At 37.8% G+C, this 24,990-nt stretch overlaps 1 protein-coding gene across 9 annotated transcripts in view; it reads right to left on the bottom strand.

Annotated features, from left to right (window-relative positions):
• Nucleotides 1-24,990, bottom strand: part of LOC136856971 (uncharacterized) — a 164,454-nt gene that overhangs the window by 40,230 nt on the left and 99,234 nt on the right. For all 9 annotated transcript variants that reach the window (XM_067135279.2, XM_067135281.2, XM_067135280.2 and 6 more), the window contains 2 exons: nucleotides 15,282-15,461; nucleotides 1,298-1,470 (listed from right to left, as the gene is read on the bottom strand). In XM_067135279.2, coding sequence (XP_066991380.2) covers nucleotides 1,298-1,470; nucleotides 15,282-15,461 — 353 coding nt within the window. The remainder of the gene's footprint in view (nucleotides 1-1,297; nucleotides 1,471-15,281; nucleotides 15,462-24,990) is intronic.

The following is a 24,990-nucleotide window of genomic DNA, read 5'->3' on the forward strand; positions in this document are numbered from 1 at the left end:
CCTCTTGTCATCACCATTATGTTATTCTCCACACTGATCTTCATATCATATTTCTCAATATTGTCATTCAAAGCCTCTGGTTGGATTTGCACTTCTGTATTATTGACTCCCCAAATCACAATGTCATCTGCAAATAATATTTTCCTATCCCCTCCATATCTTGCTTTTGTTTACTTCAGAATTTCATCCATAACCTTTATAAACATAAGTGGAGACAGTACACTTCCCTGTCTTAGTCCAGTTTGGTTTCTAAATTAATCTGTTCTCCTCACTGGAGTCTAAACACAACTGAAACAATTTCTCACACATTGCTTTCACTAGTTCCCTTGATTGCCTTTCACATCCATTTCTTTCCAGTTTTTCCCCACACTTCTTTATTAACACTATCGTATGCCTTCTCTAGATCAAGAAATACTATAACCAGATCTTTTTCAATATTCCCACTGTTTTTCCATCAGTAATCTCATTGTAAATAGAGGGTCTATTGTTGACCTGCCCTGTCAAAATCCATACTGCTCTTTTGAATTTCTTTCCACCCTTCCTCTATCCTCCTTTCTATTATTCTTTCCAATACATTAGCTGTGAAGGGTCTTCAGAAACTGAAAAGCGGTGGCAAAAGGGGCTCTGGTTACGACGCAGCAGGTCATTATGCATGTTAGGTACCAAAATAGGTTAAAAAAACAAGCAATGTAAATTTAAATCTTATAGCAGTTGTATAGTATTATTTGAAGTGATTCCACATAGTGTAAATGACTTGATTATTTGTGTAAGTACAGAAGATATGAATGGAATTTTGTAAATAATATAAATTTATTTTAGGAAAATGTTTTCTTTTTGATTTAAAATTGAATGCTTGATAATAAAGTATTTTTGTGTATTATTTGCCACCAAGTTAGACACCTCATTTGCAAATAAAGTGATTTCTTTTTTATATTTTGGCTACTTGTAACAATGTAATTCCTCGATGATTGTCGCATACCTTTCTGTCACCTTTCTTGAATACTGGTATTACCGGTATTACAAATTTACACCAATCATCAGGACTTGCTTTTCACTCCATATACACCTTAGCAGCCTATATAACCAATGTAGACCAATAAGCTCTGCTGTCTATCATTTCCATACATTTCAACCAATATATATATATATATATATCATTATTTATCCCTATAGAGGTTTGCAATTAAGGATTATTAAACTTCCTGATGAGCTTGAAAAGTTAAAACTTCACAAAAAAGTTAAGCTTACAGTATAGTCTTGGTTACCAAATAAAATAAATGCAAGATAGTCTACATACTTGTCTTCTTTTTCACCATCCTGGCACACTTCAACTATCTGTTGAATATTATGATTGGCAGAAAGCTGTAGAGAACCAATGTTGATTTGAATATAGTTAGATAAGAACTCCTCAGCCAAATTCTTCACCTCCTTGGGCCATGTGGCAGACAACATCAATGTCTGGCGATCAGGCTGTTGAAGAAAAACTAATACATCAACAACACAAATATGAAATTTGATAAATATTTAATGCAAATGAACTTAACATGCAACTAGTGGAAAATATTTTAGTGCAAAAATAACTTGACTATCCAATGCACAAATCATATACATTAAATAATTCTTCTTTGCATGTAAAGAAGGATAAAACTGAGTATGACCTAGACCTTACAATACTTCTAAAAAATTATAAATATAGGAGACAATTTTACTCTCGAATTATTCCAGCAAAAGTGAACCCTATTCCTAAAGTTTAAAGCCAGAGGGTAAACATTTTCATACACATAGAAATATCCTTTTATCCTGCAGGAAACAGTTACCCAACACGGCAATCACTAATTAGTACGATATCGACATCTTTAGGGTTCAAGCCCTGTGAAACAAATTAACTACTCTTTCTTTAAATACACTTCTGCATTTCAGGGAAGTATTCTGAGCTTCTTAAAATAGCTTCATTATTACAAATAGTTTTATCCCTCATTTCCTGGCCATAATGCCGAAGTAGCTAGAATTTTCACTGATGCATGTTCAGTGGACTGATACAAGAACATGTTAAGTCTATCATCCATTGGTGATATTTTTGATATTCAATAACTAATGGCTCATGTAAGTTGTAGCAACTTTCAGAAACTTGTATCAAGTGAAAGAAAATAAAGGTCTCTTCAAGGAGTAATATAATTTGGTGAAGATTATTGGTTTAAAAGGAAGTACAGCTGGATAACCATCCCTTTTAGCAGTACAATAGTCTGAAGAGAAAATTCTGCTACATTAAATTTAGCAAAATAAAAATTTTTATAGTTCACCAACTTCAACCGTTACATTTCTGCATACTTAAAATACAAACATCAACATTCATGAAACAATATTCAGAATTTTTAAATCTAGTTATTACCTGGAAACTTTTTACCTAATTAGTATGATAATTTTGCTGCTAAAGAGGTTTACAATATAAATACCGAAACTCATTGAATGTTTACACAATTCTATTGCCAAAATTATTTAAACATTTATAAGAACAACAAACTCCACAATCTTCCAGATATTCCTTCAGAATTTCTTTCTTTCTTTCTTTCTTTCTTTCTTTCTTTCTTTCTTTCTTTCTTTCTTTCTTTCTTATCTTTCATAAGGGTTCCATTTTTCTGGTACCAGAGCTAAGTGTTTTTATGAAGTGAAATTACTTCAGTCACAGAAAGGAGAATAGAGCATGTTCTTCATACACCCTGAAAAAAATGTCTTACGATACAAAATATCATGCAAATATTTCTGTTTATTAGTAGTAGTAGTAGTAGTAGTAGTAGTAGTAGTAGTAGTAGTAGTAGTAGTAGTAGTAGTAGTAGTAGTAGTAAAAATGAAAATTTGGGAACTGAGTAAGAGTTGGATACCCCAAGTGACATACATGGAAATTTAAAAATACTGCGTATTTCTCAAAGTAGTGGAGATTTTTTTTTTTTTTGCCAGAATAAAGATGAAAATATATTCTAGAGAAAATGTAATAATTTAAAAATGCATTTCCCTTTTTACTCAAAGCTGTACCTCACTCAAAAATTAAACTAAACAACCTAAATGCATGCGATTGAACAAAACATAGCCGAGTGGTGGTTCCACTGAAGCTGACATATTCCCCTAAATGGTGATCATCCTACATAGCATCTCCAGTACTGTCAAACACTATAACCTCAGAGATAGCTCATGTGAGCCTATAAATTACCACCATGAAAGATCTAATTTTGAAAACTTTGAGAACAATAAATTTCATTAAATGGACTCAAGATGTTTTCTCGCTTAGAAAGTTGTAATTCCCAGAGTATTAAATCTATATAAAAGTATTTCATTTACAGAGTCACAAATTGCTGCTATTACTATTTAGTATGATTACATTCTTCCTAGAATTGAAAATGTTCTTTGATATCCCCTATGAAAGGAACGCAATTTCCAACATGGATAAGACCCCTCGTCACACAAGGCAAGTTAGGGAAAGATGCACAATAAGAAGAATAGTCCTCGAATTCCTGAACGCCACTGGGTAAGTTAAACCTTCAGAGAGTAAGCCATTAGCCTGAGGAATGTTTAATTTTGCTTGCCAGTTAGCAGTGATATTGCTGAATAACCCACTCAGCCAGTTTGTGCTTGTATTTTATATTCCGGTCAGACCTTAAAATGTATTGTGTGTCGAGTTGTACAGTGGAGAATAATGAACATTTGTCGAGCGACAGCCTACTTAAAGGCTAGAAACAATCATGAGAAGTTCAGTAGCATGGAATATATTTGTCTTACGACAGCCTAGTTAAGGTAAGAAAAAGTCAAACCACTTACTAATGAAGATTAAATTAAAATCCTTTAGGAAGTAGAGGGGCATCCACATCTTACGCATGTAAAGTTGGTGTGAATGTTAAAATTCACACCTTCGACTCTGAAAACCAAAGTGGGCAACCATGACAAAGTTGAAAGTACCTATAAGGAGAAATGGGAAAAGGAAATGACTGAGCGGAGGGAACTTTCCAGAGTTACAAAAAATTTTCCAGTTGCCAACATATTCTCCTTCCTCATCTCCTGCAGAAATGTATTAGGAAGATTTTACTGTATTTAGTATTTTAAAAATGATTTTCAGAACAGCAAATTTATTTTGAAGGCTATTCATATGAATCTTGAATATGTTTGAATCCTTTTGTCTGTTTATAAAAACACTTAAAATTTTGTCTGGTTTTTACAGGATTTAACAGAACGTGGCTGACTGAAATTTTCACAAGATACAAACACTCAATATGAATAAGGAAGCAGCTTTGAAACAATCACAATACAATGTGAACATTTGCTTTCTTTAAAGCTATCTCAACAATTCACCTCATTATCTAGGTTTTTACCTAAGAACTAGAAAAACGTCCAAAAATATCAAGAGTTTGAGAAGAATCATCACGGCAAATGAGATAAAATGATGATAGCCACCATTCACTGCTGGTTTTTAAAGAGACAATGCGAAGTTACAGTATAGAAGACAGAACTTTCAAACAAAAGAAAAACCTGACGTGTTCCTGAACAACAAGGTTGTGTAAGAATTGTAATATATTGAACTTAAAATTTATCGCAATAATAATAATAATAATAATAATAATAATAATAATAATAATAATAATAATAATTCTGCCAATGCTGATCCCAAACCTGGAGCCTCTTCTTGCAAGTGATGGAGGAGTAATACCTCATTAAAAAACCTTGGTCCATCTGGTTCTGGATGATGGCACTCTGTAAGAGCTCCTACCTAGAATTACAGGTGAAACCCGGTCAACGGTATGAAAGGAGGAAGAGGAATCTCAGATTCCCAATGGTGGAGAGTGGAAGAACCCAGGGGAATAAATCACGAAGAAAAAAAAAAATCAATATTTCAGACTAACAATCCTACCCTGTACTACCATATTTACTCACATATCGACCGCACAATATTTTATTCCAATTTTAAGGTCACAAAATAGGGGATGCTGCTATTATGCGGAAAATTTTCAAAGAAAATTTTTAAAAGACCTGGGAACATATTGTAGCCATTGAAACTATTATTACAGAAGTATTTATATAATAACAAAGAGATGCTGCAGAATTGTCAGTACGGCTTTTGACTAGCACAACATTATAATTGGGGCTGAAACCAGTACATCCATTGTCAAATTAAGCATGGTAAATATTGTGTGAAAATATAGTTGAAATGAGCAATGATTTCAATACAACTTCACTGAAGGCCGTAATTGACTGTTGTTATGTATGATGTCAGACTGGCAGCAGATGGTGATGCTGTCACTTATTACATTACGTGCAGTGAAAACATTAATGTCCCACCATGGACTATTACCCTTCCAACAACTAACTTTGAAATAAATTACAGTGCCAAAGATGAAATTGACAGATCTAAATTTCTTGAAATTTCTAATAAATACCCAAGACACACTGCAATTTATACTGATGGATCAATGTGAGGAAAGAAATGGATGTGGGATTATATATCCTGAACGTACCATGCTATACCGATTGCCTGACTACTATACAGTCTTCTGTAATGAGCTGTATGCAATAAAGCAGGCTATGCTACATATTTTGTAAACCAGCACCTGCAATAACTCCTTCATATTTTCTGATTCAAAAAGTGCATTAAACGCAATAGAAAGTCCATCATCGAAACACATCCTTGTACAAGAAATACAACTGTTGTTTAACAACATCATGAAAGAAGGCAAACAAGTCATCCTTGTGTGGATACCCTCTCAGAGGTATTCAAAGCAATGAATCTACTGATCAAGCAGCTAAAGACGCTACTTACCTCCTGCTAGGCAATCTAACAATAGGTATCCCTCACACTGATATTATTGCCTATGCTAAAATGGAATTATACTAACAGTGGAAGATAAAATGGCTTCAAACTTCAAACAGCAAACTTCACGAAGTAACAACGAAATCTACAGCACAACACTATCTTCACAACCTTCACAGGCAAGATCAAGTCCTAATATCTAGAATATGGATCGGCCACTCCAAGATAAGCCACAGCTACCTCGTTGAGAAGAAACTGCCTCCCATCTGTACGACTGAAGCACATCATTACAGACTGTTCACTGTATGACAAATGGTGCCAGTACCATGGTATACCTACGGATATTAAGGGGGCACTCTCATCTCCTTCACTGTGCAAACAAATTATCAAGTTTTTCAAAGACACTGGTCTGTATTCAAAAATTTAACTGTTCAGTTAAAATACCAAAATCTTTTATATTCCTTTCATTCTTCACTCTACTGTAATTTAATATAAATTCTACAGTTAGAAGTCACGATAAGATCTTAGGGTTTAAGTGACTAAATTAACTTCATTTAATTTTTTAACAGAGTGGCTAGTTTCACTTTCGTCTTGTGGATACCAGTCAGGAATATGATGGTCTTTGGTAATGTTTAGCGTCTAAGTATAACGTATGGAGAAAGTTTACGGCTGTCAGCAGTAATGATCAACATCACTGTACAACATAACTTTTCGTTGCCAGTAGTTTCAATTACAACACTTGCTGCTCCCTCCTAAAAACTACTGTTTCTGAGAATTTGATTTATATCACACTGACACAGGTGTTATGGCGACTATGGGATACATTGATATTTAAATAAATTATTAACAGTTCCATCTATTCAATAAAACATTTTATGCAGAGTTACATTACAAGTTACTTACAAAAGTGGTACTAGTTTCGACCTAGGTCAAGGTCATCAGCCATTAACTCAAATTATACAAAGCAACAAACAGTCAAAAAAAAATGTACAAATATAATAATGTTAGATAAAACATGTGAGAATTAAAAGTTAAGCAGCTTTTGGTTACTATAGTGTAACCTTGCAAAGTTAAAACAAAATGAGAAACGGTCACAATGATATTGTCTGTCTATATTGGTGACCTCTGAAGATCTTTCTTTGTACCCGTTTCTATCCTCCACGGTCGTCTGCTATATGGGTAGATTGTATGAACAATGTCTTTGTTGCATGTTTTATGCCATCTGTCCAACATATAGGTGCTTGCCCACGCTCCCTCTTTCCAGGCACGTTTCCCAAGATGATGTGCTTTTCAAGGCTTCCTTCTCCACGACTCATAATATGATCAAAGAATTGGAGAATCCTCTGTTGACATTTTGCCGATAACCTGGTACTGATGTTCAGCTCCTTGAGGATGGATTCGTTGGTTCGAAATGCTGCCCAAGGAATGCGAAGCATTCTTCTCCAGCACCACATCTCGAATGAGTTGATCTTATTCAAATCTGAAGCTTGTAAGGTCCACGTTTCAGCACCATAGAGGAAGTACTAGTCTCATCTTTAGCTTTTCAGAAATGGAGCAATCCTTCCAAATATGAGATAAACATGAGACATGATATTCTTGGCCATGGCAATCCTTCTCCTGATCTCTATTTCACAGCTATTGTTGCTAGTTATAATGGCACCCAGGTACAACATTTCTGAAACCATTTCCATTTCACTGAAGGCACTGAGTTCGTTCAGCTTGCCAGTTCTATCAACTACCATAATTTTTGTCTTTTGCATGTTGATATGCAAACCCAAACTGATGCTCTCAGTTCTGACACGGTCTAAAAGCTTTGTCATTTCTGCCTCATCCATGGCAATCAATACAGTGTCATCTGCATATTGGAGATTTTATATCTTTTTGCCACCAATAGGAAATCCACCAGTCCATCCAGCCAATGCAGTTCTCATGATGTACTCGCCATAAATATTAAAAAGCTGGGGTGACAATATACAGCCTTTGTGTCTTGATGATTTCGGACATCTTGTCATTTATCCTGACAACTGCTGTGTTAGACTCATATCATAATGATATTGACATGATAAAAAACTTTAGCTGTGCACATAAAACATTAAAACAAGGCTCAAAGTAGCCAATGAAAACATTTCTGGTGAAATGTTCTTAATGGAGAAGGATTGTATTACATTTATAATAAAGTTCTAATGACCAAATGACATTGTATAGAAAAATGTCATAAGATTCAGTTGTGCACATGATGTAAATAAAGTCGAATGCAGCACAATGATGTCACTGAGATAAGTTACATAGAAATTCTTCATGCAGTGGATGAATTTTGCACTTTGAGGTCAGATTAGTTTTCAAAGTGCTTGGTGAACACCCCTTTGTGTCTTGATTTTGGACATCTTGCGACGTGAAGCCAATTCCATATTTAAAAAAAAAAAAAAATCTAATTGCAGTGCGAGACTGGAATGCAGTGGTAGGCCAAGGAAGAGAAGGTAATACAAGACGAGAATTTGGATTGGGACAAAGGAATGAATGAAAGAGAAAGTCTGCTGGTTGAATTCTGCACCGTTCATAATTTAGTTTTTGCTAATACTTGGTTCAAACGCCATAAACGATTCCTGTATATGTGGACGAGACCTGGAGACACTGGAAGGTATCAAATAGACTTCATTACAATTAAACAGAGATTCAGAAACCAGGTGTTGGATTGTAAAACTTTCCCCAGGAGCAGACGTGGACTCTGCCGTCAACTTGTTGCTCATGAAATGCTATCTGAAATTGAAGAAATTGAAGAAAGGCAATGAGGTGGGAAAGAAAAGAGTGTGAGGGATTATTTCAAGGAACATGTTGCACAAGGACAAAATTTAAAGGCTGGAAACACAGCAGAGGAAGAATGGACAGTCGTGAAAAATGCGGTCAGTAGCGCTGCTGAAGAAATGATAGGTAGAAAGGAAAGATCACCTACGAATCAATGGATCACTCAGGAGATACTAGACCTGATTGATGAATGATGAAAATACAAGAATACAACACAATGAAGATGGCAGAAAAGAATACAGGTGATTAAAGAATGAAGAAAGAGCAAGATATCTAAGGAAGAATTGCTGAAGAAAAAATGCAAGGATGTTGAAGATTGAATGGTCCTAGGAAAGGTAGATTCTGCATACAGGAAAATCAAGAAAAACCTTTGGAGAAAGGAAAGCTAGGTGTCAGATGGAAAACCAATTCTGGGGAAAGAAGATAAGGCAGAAATATGGCAAAGAACATATCCAAGAGTTTTATGACGTTAAAAAGACGCAGATGATGTGGTTCTGGAACTAGAAGAGGCTGTTGATACTGAAGAAATGGGGGACCCAATTTTCAGGTCAGAATGTGACAGGGCTTTGAGAGACCTAAATAGGAACAAGGCACCTGGAATTGATGACATTCCCTCTGAATTACTGACTGCCTCAAGAGAAACCAGCATGGCAAGGTTATTCCATTTAGTGTGCAAGATGTACGAGACAGAAGAAATGCCATTCAATTTTAGACAGAATGTCATACATATTCACAAGAAAGCCGCTGTTGAAAAATATGAAAACTACCACACCATTAGTTTATGATCTCACACCTGCAAAATTTTAACATGGATTATTTACAGAAGAACAGAAAGACAAGTTGAAACTGAGTTGGGACAAGATCAGTTTGGCTTCAGAAAAAATGTAAGAACAGATGAAGCAATCCTTACTTTACATCTGATCTTAGAGGATCGAATTAAGGACATGGTGTTCATAGATCTAGAAAAGGCATTCGATAATGTTGATTGGACCAAGCTATTTGAGATTTAGAAGGTGATCGGGATCAGATACCGAGAATGAAGAATTATCTACAATCTGTATAAAAGCAGTCTGCAGAGATAAGAATCAAGGGCTTTGAAAAAGAAGCAGCAATCAAAGGAGTGAGGCAGCAAGGCTGCAGTTTGTTCCCTCCTCATTTTCAGGAGTGATGCGGCAAGGCTGCAGTTTGTTCCCTCCTCATTTTCAATGTTTATATAGAACAGGCCATAAATGAAATCAAAGAGGAATTTGGAAAGGGAATCACAATTCAAGAGAGGAAATCAAAACCCTGAGATTTGCCGATGATATTGTTATTTTATCTGAGATTGCAGAAGATCTAGAGAAATTGCCAAATGGGATGGAGTCTTGGTTAAGAAGTACAAGATGAAAATAAAGTAGTCCAAAACAAAAGTAATGGAGTGCAGTCGAACGAAGTTCGGTGACGCAGGTAATATTAGATTAGGAAATGAGGTCTTAAAGGAAGTAGATGAATATTGTTACTTGGATAGTAAAATAACTAACAATGGCAGAATAAGAAGGATATAAAATAGAGACCAGCACAAGCAAGGAAGGCCTTTCTTAATATAGAAATTTGCTCACTTCGAACATTTATATAGGAATTAGAAAGTTGTTTTTGAAGACTCATCTGGAGCGTTGCATTGTATGGAAGTGAAATATGGACAATAACCAGCTCAGGAAGAAAATAGAAACTTATGAAATGTGGTGCTACAGAAGAATGTTTAAGGTGAGATGGATAGACCAAATCACGAATTAAGAGATACTGAATCGAATTGGAGAGTAGATCGATTTGGATAACCTTAAAAGAATAAGAGAGAATGGTATGACACATCTGAAGACACCTAGAACTTGTTCAGTTGGTTTTTGAGGAAAGTGTAGGTGGTAAGAACAGTAGGAGTAGATCAAGGTATGAATATGACAAGCAGATTTTTACAATTTGTTTTACATCACACCGACACAGATAGGTCTTATGGCGACGACAGGATAGGAAAGGCCTAGGAGTGGGAAGTAAGCAGCCGTGGCCTTAAGGTACAGCCCCAGCATCTGCCTGGTGTGAAAATGGGAAACCACGCAGAACCATCGTCAGGGCTGCCGAGAGTGGGGTTTGAACCCACTAACTCCCGGGTGCAAACACACAGCTGCATGCTCCTAACCGCATGGCCAACTCGTCCGGTAAACACGCAAATTAAAGCAGATGCAAGATGAAAAGTTTAGCGCAGGACAGGTGGCATGAGAAGCTGCATCAAACAAGTCCTTGGACTGATGACTCAAACAACCACCCTACAAACGTTTCTTTTAGAGACTTGTTATACAGTTGGGAAGCTCATTAAGAAAATTGTTGTATAAAAGTGGGGTTCTTATCAGTCACATTTCTTGTTTAATAACACATTTTTTCACGTAATTAACACATTTTTTGACAAAGAATGCAGGCAAAATTTATGGATGCAGAAATCATTCAAGGAATTCAAATATTTAAAAAATATAATTCATTTACATTTAAAAGAGATCAAATGTAATATACACACAATTGGTTAAACTCATTTTCGGCAATAGTCATTTGGCGTGAAATTCCGACGTGAGATTCTTTCTGTAAAGTCAAATAAGGTAGGCTACATCAGGTAAGTTGGACACATAGGTTTGAAGTACCGACACTGGAGAATATTCTTCCTGTTACGAGCTGGCAATAAAACCTGAAGTGAAATAAACATGAACTAAATGTGCAATTCATGTAAGTACATAATAATGATATACCGGCAAAAAAAAAAAAAGGAAACTGTTCAGCACGAGAAAGGCCAGGCATCGAAGGATTTTCCTAAACTGTTTGTATCCAGTCTTGTAAGAGTGACATGTCCATCCACCCTTTTTCTTGGGTACAAACGTGGATACCTCGCGGAAATTTTACTTTAGGCATTGTTCTTCATTTTAGAACAATGTAAGGTGCAAGCTTTCTGTTATCACCTGTCAAAGAAAATAAGTCACCTGTTACAGCAAGCATTGCAGTACTTCATTTTTCGCTTCCAGTAGTGCGTAAGAACACTCGATGTCCCCTTCTTATCGACTGTGACTTTGTAGCATATGGAAACTGACCAGCGTCTGACCTGCGGTTCCTATTTGGAAGAGCAAATATTCCTTCACTTTACGCTTCTCAATGACAAAGCGGTGAAGATTAATTACATTTTGGTTGAAATCATCCGGCATTTTTTTGCCATGTTGATGTTCGTTGAAGAAAAAGTAAATTTCTCTTCATAAAATTGATCACCGCGCCTCGCCTAACCTTCATGTGCAACAGCTATTTTTCGTCCTTTAAAATACAGCATTTCGTGAGAAATGGCATATCCAACGTTTCATAAAAAAATCATATTTTTAAGCAGATCCTTCTCTACTTTCCGAAACTTGATGCCTTTTGCTTCCCGAAATGCTTAGGACACTTGGTTGCTTGAAGTGTACTTCTCTGTTACCATGGTAGTACATGCTGCATTTGGAAACTGAATACTTGCGGCCCATCACCCTATGCCTGTATGTTTCAGCGTAACTTATCACCGCGAGTTTATATGATGCAGTATTACTCGTATTCTTTCTTAGTATGGACTAACAAACAATTTTGAGATCACTGAAAACGCATGTCCTGTTCCCGAAACACTTATAAAATACATTTGTACGAGACTGGAACAAAGCGTGACTAGTCACTTCGGCGCTGATTCTCTCACTGAAGTGGTGCAGTGGTATTTCCTACTGGCTGATAACAGCATGTTGCCCACTAATTGGAATGCCCGGTTTCGCAAAAGGAAGGCTGGCACCTCAGTAGCTGACATCTTTATTTCAGAACGCATACGGAGCTGCGTGATGGATGTTCGAAGAAGTGGATGCGTCAAATACGTGAATATTTCTTTTTCTCCACTTTGGACCCAAAAATATTGGGATCATAAATTATGCAAGGGCATTAATTATGCAAGAAAATATGGTAATCTGGGTGAGTATTTTGCCGTTCTCTTTCTTTCTATAACAAAATACCAGGTGTTGTGTATAGAGTTTATTTTCCCCTCCCTTTTGTATTGGGACCTTCGTTATAAACATTTTATTATATCAGCCTATGCCTGAATATACTTTTGAATAAAATGTCTTCTTTCTTTTCCCATTACAAGATCCTGTGTTTCTATGAGCCTAGTGTTGGTTAGAGTGGGCTTTTTATGTCCCACCAACACGGATAGGTCTTATGGTGATTATGAGATAGGGAAGGGCTAGGAGTGGGAAGGAAGCAGCCATGGGAAACCAGGGAAAACCATCTTCAGGGCTACCGACAGTAGGCCCACTATCTTCCAAATGTAAACTCACAGCTTTGCACCCCTAAGCGCACGGCCAATTTGCTTGATCTGGTTATAATGAGTATGATTGTGTTCTATAACCTGGCCCGTCTCATGCTAAAGTGTGAATGGGTGCAGGTTACTTTGTTGAGCCCTACTTGTTTACGAAGGTTTGCCTTGTGCAACTTTACTTTAATCCAGGTCCGAATTTATCAATTTATGTTTAAGACGGACTTTTGAAAAATGGGTAATCGTAGTTATTTTCTACAATTTAGATAGGATCTTTCACCTATTTAGTTTATTCCTGTACTCTCCTCAGAAACTTCAACCTAATCCAGCTTGTTGACAGTAGCAGTACTTGGGAATTAGATGTGAGGGGAGCATGGAAATTTAAAGGTAACAAAAATGACCCGGGTTTGAGGGATATGACAGTGGGGGGGGATATTCGAAACTGAAAAAAAATAACTAGGCAATGGTAAGTTTCTTGAGGCTCTCTGAGCGAATTTCAACAGAAACGTAAAGGTTGAGCGACAGTCTACCAACTTAAATGTGGAAATACTAGTTTCAGTACTATACAATAAAACTTTTACCAAAGGAACAATAATTATGGATGTATTACAATTAAATAGAAATAGAGCACGTTTATACAATTAAAAATTATTTAGCATTTGACAACACACTCACAGACTAACAGACATAAAATAGACCATCAGACTGACGAATATGCATAGCAAGTGGGCGAGTCATACTTAAATGTCCATGAACTTGGCAGCAATATACTCCTGCTACCCTTCCTTACAGCACTGACTACACACTGCTGTGCAAGTCTTCACTACTTGCTGTGGTGCTGTATGAATCTGCTAGTCACGACAAACTACATTTTGTGCATATTTTTTCTAACAATTTTGTTAATAATTAAAGAAATTAAAGGAAAGAATTAGCTGATAAGTTGACAAGACTTGTACAAATTTGTTTTTTTAATACTGTAATTCCTAGTTTTAGGCGACTAAATTGGAATAAAAATATGTTTTCTCCACACAGTGGGGGGAACCTAAACTGACTCCCTTTCATCATCAGCTTCCACTGCTGTCACGTGACTTATAAAGAATAACATCAAATTGCCCTAACCCTTCCCTTCAGGCATGTAATGGCTGATGAATCATTAAATACTGGTGTTCCTTCATTTCAACTATAGCTGTCACAAGATGGTTGTTTCGAAGAACAAATGGGGAGTTCCCTCAGAGTCTGTCAACTCTGAAAAAATCTATTCCTGTTAGCCTGTTTACACAGGTGGGAACAAACTGTCACAAAGTTGAATGCTTTGATATCAGCTGATCCAGCTGGTGTTTTTATTGGTTCTGTTGGCAAATCATCTGACACCAGACAAATTACATCCAACTGCCTTGATGTCACCTTGGAAAATGATAAAAACAAGGTTGCCTTTCTTGCAAGATTTATCCGGTACGGCATTCAAGGAAGGTTATTTTGCTCTCAAGTATCTTGCGGCTGAAAACTGACAGGATGGTCGAGACAGTGATCTACTGAAAATGCTCCAAGGATTACAAAGTGAATATTCTGCCTTCATGAGAATGCTGTGAAAATGTTTCTGATGCTGACAGAGAGAGACTGTTTTCATCAAAGAAAATGTGGTGACAAATTTAAGAACCAATCTTAAATTTGAAAATGCAGAATTCATGATTGATTTTTAGGATATTGCAGCTCAAGTAAATGCAGCTATACAGCAAAATATCCTAACAAGTCTATTGAAGTTAAAACGGTTTTCTCATTCAAGTCTTAAAATTTCACTTAATTTCTTTCTTGTCCATAATTAACTAGGATGGACTGTTATGTTGATAGCAGTCTTTTCCAGTGCATGCTACTAAAGACACTTTTGGATTATCTTTGATTTCACAATGTCACCCTCCCATTTCCTCGCCAATTTATTTGAACAATGCACCTGTACAATGATTTCTTTGAAACAATACAAAATATGTGAAAGTACAGTCTAATGGGATTTTATTTGTCAATATTCACCACTATCACAAAATGTTATTTATCAAAATGTCATGGTCTCTAGTTAACAGACAAAGCAATGAGCTTTAATCAAAGAAGGGAGAGTCAAAATGCACTGAAGAAGAAGGGTTTCAGCTTAAGGAAGGGAAGCACCAAAATAGAAGACTAGTTTTTCTTTCATCTATAATTTCTGACTATCTTACTATCTTCAATTAACTACTCCCTTCTAGACATTGTGGTACTCTGATCAGAGAACTACAAAGTGGAAGCAGACTAGGCTGGCTCCCACAGCCATTACCACTCCACACTATGTTGTGAAAGCCAAGCACGGTGATGGCTGTCATCATAAGTACTTACTCTAATTTGTTCCAAGATTTTTCGAATTTGAGGTTCAAAGCCCATATCCAGCATCCTATCAGCTTCATCCAACACCAGGTAAGTGCAGCGACGCAAATTTGTTGTGCCTCTTTCCAAAAAGTCTATCAGACGTCCTGGTGTTGCAATTACAATCTCCACACCACGTTCCAGATCACGTGCCTATAAAACCAAAGTAAAAAAATCAACATGCAGAAAACTGAAGTAACGCATTCACAAAAGGTCTCTTGATTCTAAAATATAAAATACCCTTCAAATACTATCAAATTCACAATGTATAATTTAATTAAGCAACCTGTGCATGTTTTAGCACATTGTTCTTAAAAGGGAACTTGTTGACCATGTAGTCACAGGCACCACAGAAATAGTTTCTGACTGTTACTAGCCCAAGTCAAGGCTTGGAAGTGGAGGCCTCGCCCAACATGCTAGAGAAGCACCCATGGTTCCTCCACATAGGTGGTACGGTGGTTCAGGTGAAGTGGGGCTGGTGATTGAGGTGAAGGCTCACTGCGGGGTGCTGGAACCAACACATCACTTTGCTCTACGTAGCCTGGACGAGCCGCGGGTTGGGAAAGAAGCGATCCCAACCTAGGTGGAAAGTCATGGCTGTGAACTCAGTCATGATAATGCCAAGTGAAGACCACATGAGTAGGCCTACTAACGGGGGAACAAACCTGGCTAGGTTCGGGCCAGGGGCAAACCGCTGGATGGATGACTGAGGGGCGTGGTCTCTGCTACGGAGAGCCTGAGTTGTGGGAGGACGTCTGACTGTATGCCCCCCCACGGATGGTGATAATGACGCTCAGGGCCCTAGAAGGGACAAAAACCCTATGATTGATTGAAATATGGATGCTTATAAAGATCCAATTTCAAAAACTTTGACATCAAGGGAAGCCAAGGAAGCACCAGTAGAGCAGATCCGGGAGCAAGCCCAAGATGAAAAAAATGGAGACAGAAGTCCCAATTGGACAGGCCGTCGCTGACTCAAAACAAGAAATGGCAACAGAAGTTCCAGTAGAGCAGACTGCTGTCAGAATCAATCAGCACGATGCCAAACTTCTAACACAAGAGTGGAGAGTGCTGAATGCCACTTCAATCTATAAGACAGGAAGGACAGTCATTTTAGCCCTTAGTGAAAGAGACTTTGAAGAGCTCAAAAAGAGAAGCCTTAAGGCTAAGCTCAGACTTGGGCAGATCAAGTTTCAAGTCATCAGGGAAAAAACAAAACCCAATGTTAATAAAGATGGAGCTGAAGGTTCTTCAGACCAATCTTCAGCATTAAAAAAACAGCTGTGGAAGTTCAAGTCCGAGGTTATTGACATGGCCCTTATTCAAGAGCTATGTGTAGTCAAGGGGAGAGTAACAGGACTGGCGGAATCTGGAGGTAAGCTGATGTACGATACAACATTGGAAATACCCAGAACATGTCTTCTTGTAAACAGGAAATCAAAATATCTTATGTTGCAGGAACACTGTTCACGGGACTTAACCGCGGCCAAGATTAAACTTGGAAATTGGGAGGGACCCAGAGAAATAACCACAGGCTCTGCATACCTCCCATATGACTCAACTAATCTGCCCCCATCAGAAGAAGTTGAGAACCTAATTTTCAACGCGAAGAGGAAAAGTGAACACCTAGTCCTTGGAGCAGATGCAAATTCACACCACACGGCATGGGGCATTACGAACTGCAATGCAAGAGGCGAGTCTTTACTAGAGTTTATCATTGGAACTGAGTTGATGATTCTAAACTAAGGAAACAAGTCTACATTTATAAATAAAAATCGTAGGGAGGTAATAGACATTACACTAAGTACTACGCATATTGTAAACTTTATTAAAGACTGAAAAGTGCTGGAGGAACCATCATTGGCAGATCACCAGCACATCCAATTTGCAATAGATGCAAGACTATGTGGGACTGAGATGTACAGAGACCCAAAAAGAACTAATTGGGAAAAATTCAGCAAAGTTCTAGGGAAGACTGTACAAAAAATTCCAACTTACGTGAGAGGACAGAAAGAAGTGGATGAGGCAGTGGAACTATTAGAAGATGTCATTATAGACTCATTCCATGAAAACTGTCCTCTCAAAGAAAAGACAAACATGAAAATGTAAGGTGGTGGAACAACAAACTAGCCAAAATGAGAAAAGATGTTAGGATGTTGTATAGAATATCATCTAGAAATGGTATGTGGGACGTATATCATAGGAAACTCACGGAGTATAACCTAGAGATACGGAAAGCAAAAAGAAAATCTTGGAGACTGTTCTGTGAGAAAGTGAAATCACACACTAAAACAGCAGGGCTCCAGAAGGTTCTGAAAACAACCCATATAAATCAAGTGGGGACACTGGAGAAACCAGCTGGGTCATTTACTCAGGCGGGGAGGGACACGCTGGAGATACTAATGGCGTGTCACTTTCCTGAGGCTGAGGAGATGGCAGAAGAAGAAACAGTTGGAACAGAGAACGGAGCTCGAAGAGAAGACTGGAACTGTGCCAACAGGATAATAAAACATAACCATGTAAAATGGGCAATCAACATGTTTCATCCTACAAAGGCTCCGGGGCCAGATGAGATACTTCTGATACTCCTACAGAAAGGACAGGAGATACTCATCAATGCCCTGATGGACCTTTTCAGAGCTAGTCTAGCTTTAGGGTACGTGCTGAAATCATGGTCTGAAGCTAAAGCAGTATTCATACCTAAGCCTGGAAGGGCAAATTATGTCCAAGCCAAAGCATACAGACCATTGTGTTTAACCTCCTTCATGCTGAAAGCAATGGAGAAAATTCTGGATAAACATATCAGAAGAACGGTGCAACTGAACTCAACGTTACATCAAAATCAGTTTGCATATAGACCTGGCAGATCCACTGAAGTAGCACTCCACCAGTTGGTTTGTAAACTAGAGGAAAGCCTAGAATATAAAGAAATTGCTCTGGCGGCATTTCTAGATATAGGAGCCTTCAGCAATACAACCTATGACTATGATAAAAGCATTGGAAAAGAGCAATGTGAGTAAAACCATCGTCAAATGGATTAAATCCATGTTAGACGGAAGGAAGATAAAAGCAACCCTGTTTGAAGAAACGCTGACAGTTAGGGCCACCCGAGGCTGTGTTCAGGGAGGAGCTCTTTCGCCTCTCCTGTGGAACCTCGTGGTGAACAAAATCATAGCTATGCTCAACGAACAGGGTTTTTATACAAAAGGATAAGCAGATGACCTAGTGATTGTGGTACGAGATAAGGTGATGAGTGTTATCCAGGTCCTCGTGCAAAGATCACTTAACCTTGTGGAGAACTGGTGCCGGGAAGAACTATCAGTCAACCTAAACAAGATAACTCTGTTCCCTTTTACAAGAAGGAGAAAATTAGAGGGAAAGAGATCACTGAAGCTCTTTGGGCAAGATACATATATGGAAGAACAGGCATTGCACCTAGGTGTAGTGTTAGATAAAAAATTAACCTGGAATCCACATAGGAACATAACCCAGGCCAAGAACTTGCTGTATGCATGTAAAAGAGCCATCCGGAAGACATGGGGCCTAAGACCATCAATGGTAATGTGGATATATACAATGTTCATCAGACCATTGATGGCCTATGCTGCAATCATCTGGTGGCAGAAAGTAAGCCAAGGGAAAGTCAGTAGTTGATTGGATAGCCTGCAGAGAATGGCATGCATAGCCATAACTAGGGCTATGAGAATGCCAGTGACAGAAGCCTTGAATACTTTACTAGACCTCCCATCACTATGCAATTTCATAGGACAGGCTAGAATGAGTTCATATAGATTGGCACAATCAGAGTGCTGGAATGCATAAAGACCCAATCTAGGTCACTGCACAATTAACAGAGTACTAACAGAGGAAGTTCTACACATGCCTTCTGATCATATGATACCAAAGTACAACTTTGAAAAACCGTTTGAGACCCAGATAATAAAGAAAAGACTGGGATATCTACAAATGGAATACTGAAAAAGAAAATATAGTGTGGTGGACTGAGGCTCAAAGACTGGGGATGGCACAGGAGGAGGGATCAACGGGGAAAGACCTGAGAGATCAATCCAGATGATCTTGGGCAAACACGCTACAGTCTTTCAAGTGGAAGTGATAGCTATCCACAACATGTCTTGAAGAAAATCTGAAAATGAACATTTTATTTTTATGGACAGCCAAGTAGCCATTAAGGCACTAGAAGCAGTCTGGATAATATCAAGAATTGTCTGGTATTGCCACTCACTTCTCCTGAAGCTCTCAAAGTACAACATTGTCAAAATAATATGGGTACCAGGGCATGTAAGTATAAAAGGAAATGAAAAGGCAGATAAACTGGCCAGGAAAGGGGCAGAAACACATTCTGTAGGACCAAGACCTGTATGCAGGAGTTCCTGTGGACAAGCCTGATACTACGTAGGAAAATGGGTACAAAATAAACAAATGGAGAACTGGAAAAAAAACTCCAGGATGCAGGCTTGCAAAGGAACTGATAAGAGGACCAAACAAGAAGCATACTAAAGAACTGTTGAAACTCTGCAGAGAAAATATAAGATTGGTAGTAAGACTTGACAGGACACTGCCATCTGAAAAAAAAAAAACACACCTACATAGAAATGGAGTAATGAGAGACAAAATACGTAAGAAATGCAATGAAGCAGAGGAATCAGCTGAACAGTTACTTTTCGAATGTGACGCGCTGGGTAGAATCAGACTCTCTAGGACTACCAGGTGAAGAGAGAGAAAAAGTCCAAGAAGACCCAGTAAGAACAACCTGCAGCTTTGTGAAGGGAGCAGTTATATCTAGGTGGGAATGAAGGGGAAAAAATGGTAGCAAAAGATCTCAGAGGTGAAAGCTAATTAGGAACTAATATTTAAGAGGCCCCATGAAGAAAAGAAGTAGTTTCTGATTGATGAGAAAAACAGATATGTCTTCATCTTGCAGTGCCATATACCAATTACCAATTCATCATCCTTCTGATTCTGGATCAGATGACAATGGACCTCAAGCAATGCAGACTGTTTAATTACACTTGGCTTCACAAACTTTGTGAGCATCTGCTTCAATAGGTCCATCATTAATTCAAACAGTACACGAATATGTGGGGAAGCATTCTGAAGGACTGTATTGATCTTATCAAATGATGGGATAGTCACATGTAATAAAAAGGTACAAAAATGCCTTGTTTAGGTCAGAGGAAAGAAACAAATAGCTTTTCTTCAAGAGATGTAGTGGTATTTACACTTCTGAGAACAGGTGTCTCACCTTTGGAAGAACATGCCATTCTTTTGATAGAAAATGAGGAGGGAGGATCACAAGACCTCTTCATTTGTTTGTCATCAGATTTACTGTGTCCTTTGGAAATAGTAAAAAAGACAAATTGACAGAAATATTTGGAGCACACACTACCATCTCATCCTTAAAAAATGAAAGAAGTGGATTCCACTGATCTAATAATTTGTCCAAACACCTGGCTAGGGATAACCATCTTGTGCCAGACAGTTCTTGATTGACACTAATTCCAACTGCGACAATAGCAGCTTTCCTATGTTGCGCACTGTCAAATCCCTTCCAATGCTGGTACCGATAAAACAGTACTTGTAATACTTTCTCGAGCAGCACCATAAAAAGTAACAACTATGGAATACAACTTTAAATTGTTATCATTACTTCCATCTGTACACAAAGAAAATGGATTATTCTGTAAATAAGTAACAATGTCCTGTGTTGCAGTATGCACCATTTAGTTTAGGAAACAAGTTTTTGTGTGACCACAACCATACTTTTTTGTGATTTCTGACATAGAAAAACATCTTTCTGAACAAAGCTCCTGCATGATCAGGTGCACTCAATGGAATGTTGTGTTCCACTAAAATAAGATGTAAAACACACTGCCTTTATTATATCAAAAACATTATCTCCAACTTTGGCAAAAAACTGTATATTTTCTGATTTTCTTCCTTAGATTTCAAATTACCAAGGTTTAACAAACTTTACATCATTAGTCAGGTCATTTTTGCTGCCATGTGCTATGTTAATATCACAAGAGCACACAGTACAAAAGGCAAATTTGTCACCTTTTCTCGATTTCAGTATACTAAGAATAACTAAGAATAGGTTTCCCTAAACACCTGATAATGTTTTTTGTAGATTTACTCATGATTATCAATAAACAACGATCATAACACAAAATAAATAATGAACACAATTCATGTTACACCACAATTACGTAACCTCAGCTTTGCAATGCATGGCAATAAATATGAAGCAAATTAAGCGATGAACATAATTTGAATGTTTTTCATAACTACAACATGACCTATGCTTTGTAATTGGTGATGAACAAAAGAACTACTTTTTATACAGGATGGTAAAGGTTATTATTGAACAAATCAATGGAAAGAACAAGCAAACAGTTATCCAAAAGCCAGTCTCTTTCAACACAAACAAATCCATATTGATCGACTGGGATACAGAACGCATCTCGTATTCCACGTCGAAGACTAATGATCAGTTTAATATAAATCAGAGCGATGTATCGAATATTCGCTGGTCAGACAGCATGTATCGGCGGTTTGCAGAAGCTTGTTCTGACGCAAATTTTAAAAAGAAGATCTTGGTACTAAAATCGTAAAATATTATAGTTCATCCATAAAACCATAAAACACTGTCTTTCCGTAAATTTTACGAACAAACTGTAAAAGTTGGCAGGTATGCACACGTAGCCCGTTTTCACTTTGCAAACTTTGTAAGATTCCATTCCGAACTGAGATCTTTTCTTTGGAGCGTAGACATTCAAACCAAGGCAGCCTTTCCACAGTCGAAGGCTTTCGTGTATGGATGGCTGGTTATCTGGTATGTAAGCCTCCTGAAACATTTTCACAAAGTGATCAAAGTCTGGCTTTACCTTGTACAGTTTTGGAGGCAACTGCCCATTGAATGACTCAATGTCAGAAAAATGGAGAAATTTCAATAGAAAGGAAAAACCACTTTTGCGCCATGATCTCAAAATATGGGTGTAGCTAATGACTTCTTAGGAGAAAAATAATGCCCCATCATAGATTTGTGGACAATCCCATGAAGAAGTAAAATCCTGGATTTTTTCATCCTTATTTGTAGGGATCCAGTCTTTTTTTTTTCCTAATCCTTTGCTTCGTTTTGCTCATCAATGCTTTCCCATGAATTTTGTGTTGAGCATAAATATTAGTTTGCTCAGAAACTTACTGACAGATAGTAATCGTCCATAAACAGTAAATATCCTCTGGAGTCTTTACATAAAAGAACTGTCCTTTTACTCCAGGAATGAATCTTGCTGGAAATCTACTCCTTTTCTGTTCATCTTCTACCCACATAATAGGCTGATGTTTGAGTCCGCCTGTGTCTCTCCATTATCACTGTTGTCACTCGATGTGTCACTTTCGAACCTGTGACCATTCGCTGTGATAGCACCATAATGCTGTAATGTACCACTTGTGACCCCTTCTCCAAGGAACAAATTATCTTCACTATTTGAATGGAAGTCACTGAAGTCATCAGACTCACACTGAACTCCAACATTTCATGTACAAGGAGCACAAGTCATGTAATTCTTCAACCCGATGTCCTTTAGAAGACATTATTAAAACTGAAAAATACTCTCATGAAACACATAACAGAAGTGCAACGCATCTATAAATTCAAATTCACTCTTCGCTGTAATTACTCCTTTTCACAATGATGAACTATAGAGCTCCTAGTCTCAAAACACTAAAGCATTCGAGTAAGCACATAGTAAGAACGCAGCTGATTACTTCCCACATGAGAACACACAGCACGCTTTTGCACGGAAGCGAATTTTGTTGAATGCAATACAGTTCCATCTGCTCTGTTTCTAAGCGGAAGTATTTACTAAAAATACCACTCAATGACAGGGGCATGCAGATAACAAGGACTAAATTTCGTAATTCCGGCTGGACTCAGAGTCGAGGAAAAAATAAAACAGCACCATACGACTCTAGTCCCTCTCCCCACCTGGCTGGTTAGTTCCTCAAGCGACTTAAGTCGCGATCCCCAGTAAATGGGTTAAGCTGATCCTCATAAGGGCTCCATAGGGTTTAGTAACTGAACAAAGTTCACCATACAGGATTTCGCAAGGAAATCTGGTATCACTCTCCGACAGACATCTAAGTTAATGACCAATGATGGATGAATAGCAATAGAATAGCAATGTTTGTGACATGGTCTGCCCTTTCGATCTTTAAGGATGGATCAAAGTTTTTGTTGGTGAAAGTGCTCAAGCTGTTTCAAGTCGCATAGTAAAGGGTCCAAGTTTCACAACCATACAGCAATGTTGTGATAACAGCGTGGCACACCATGAATTTTGTGTTCATGGTCAAGTCTCTATTCGTGAACACCCGGTGTTGCCCAAATGCTGCATGGGGAGCACCAATTCTCTTCTCCACATCTTGCTCACAATTATAGTGCACAAGTAGGATACTACCCAGATACAAATAATGGTTTGTGTACCTGCTCCAGTGGAGTATGTGAAATGGAGATGTTGAAATGTGAAAGGGTTGTGCCTGGTGAAGGTTGTGCCAGGGCCTTGGTCTTTTGAGCATTAATGACAAGATCAAAATGAACACATGCACTCTTGTAGCAGTTAACTGACTGTTGCAATTTTTCTTGTGTGAGTGCAGCAGAATCGTCTGCATACAACATTTTGGTTACCTTTGTAACTTAGGTGAGCCTCCAGGAGCAAAGCCTAGCTAGGTTGAAAAGCCCTCCATCAAAACTATACCCGATCTCCACACCTGGAGGTGTTCATAGGTGACAAAGCAAATTAAACAAGTATATAACCCTTAAATCCGTAAGTTGCAGTTTGCCTGTGCAGTTGTCAGGCAGAAATTCTAACTGCATGTTCCTGAAATAAACATCTGTAAACATTACACTTCAAATAGGTTATCAAGACAGAAAAAGAAAGAAGACAAGACCCTCAAACAAGTAGGAAAAAAATTCATGAATAACAATGAAGAAGACACATAATAATGCAGAAGACATCATTAACAATGACTTTTCCGCAGAAGAGTTAATGTTAGCGATAAGGAACATGGAGGTCAGAAAACCACCATGACCAAACCAGATATTCCCAGAATTCACAAAAAACCTTGGACCATCTGCTCTTAACATACTGCTGCACATATTCAACAAATTTTGGACATCAAATGAAAACCTGTCAAACAACTGGACAAAATCAACTAGCATTCCAATTCTAAAACAGAGCAAGCCAAAAAACCAAGTCCCCTGGTACCAACCTATAGCACTTATCTCCATTCTAGTAAAAATTCTAGAAAGGATTACAAATTATTACTCAATTGGTACTTTGAAACAAAATCTCTCCTATCAGGAGAACAAGCAGGATTCAGACAAAACAGGTCCACCTCCCATTAAATAATGAGATTTACACAAGCTGTGAAAGAAGCCTTTAACAAAACAGAAAGTGTTCTTGCAGTTTTCATTGATTTTAAGGGAGCCTATGATACTGTTTGGTGAAACATGCTGTTAAGATAGCATATCAGATTCAAAATAAATGGACGCATGTTAAAGTGGTTTTCAAGATTCCTTTCCCAAAGAATGATCAATGTTTGTTACAACAACAAAACTTCCAGGTACAAGCAATCAAAACTAGGCCTCCCACAAGAAGTTGTA

This window comes from Anabrus simplex, chromosome 1, assembly GCF_040414725.1.
Source record: "Anabrus simplex isolate iqAnaSimp1 chromosome 1, ASM4041472v1, whole genome shotgun sequence".
NCBI lineage: Eukaryota > Metazoa > Arthropoda > Insecta > Orthoptera > Tettigoniidae > Anabrus > Anabrus simplex.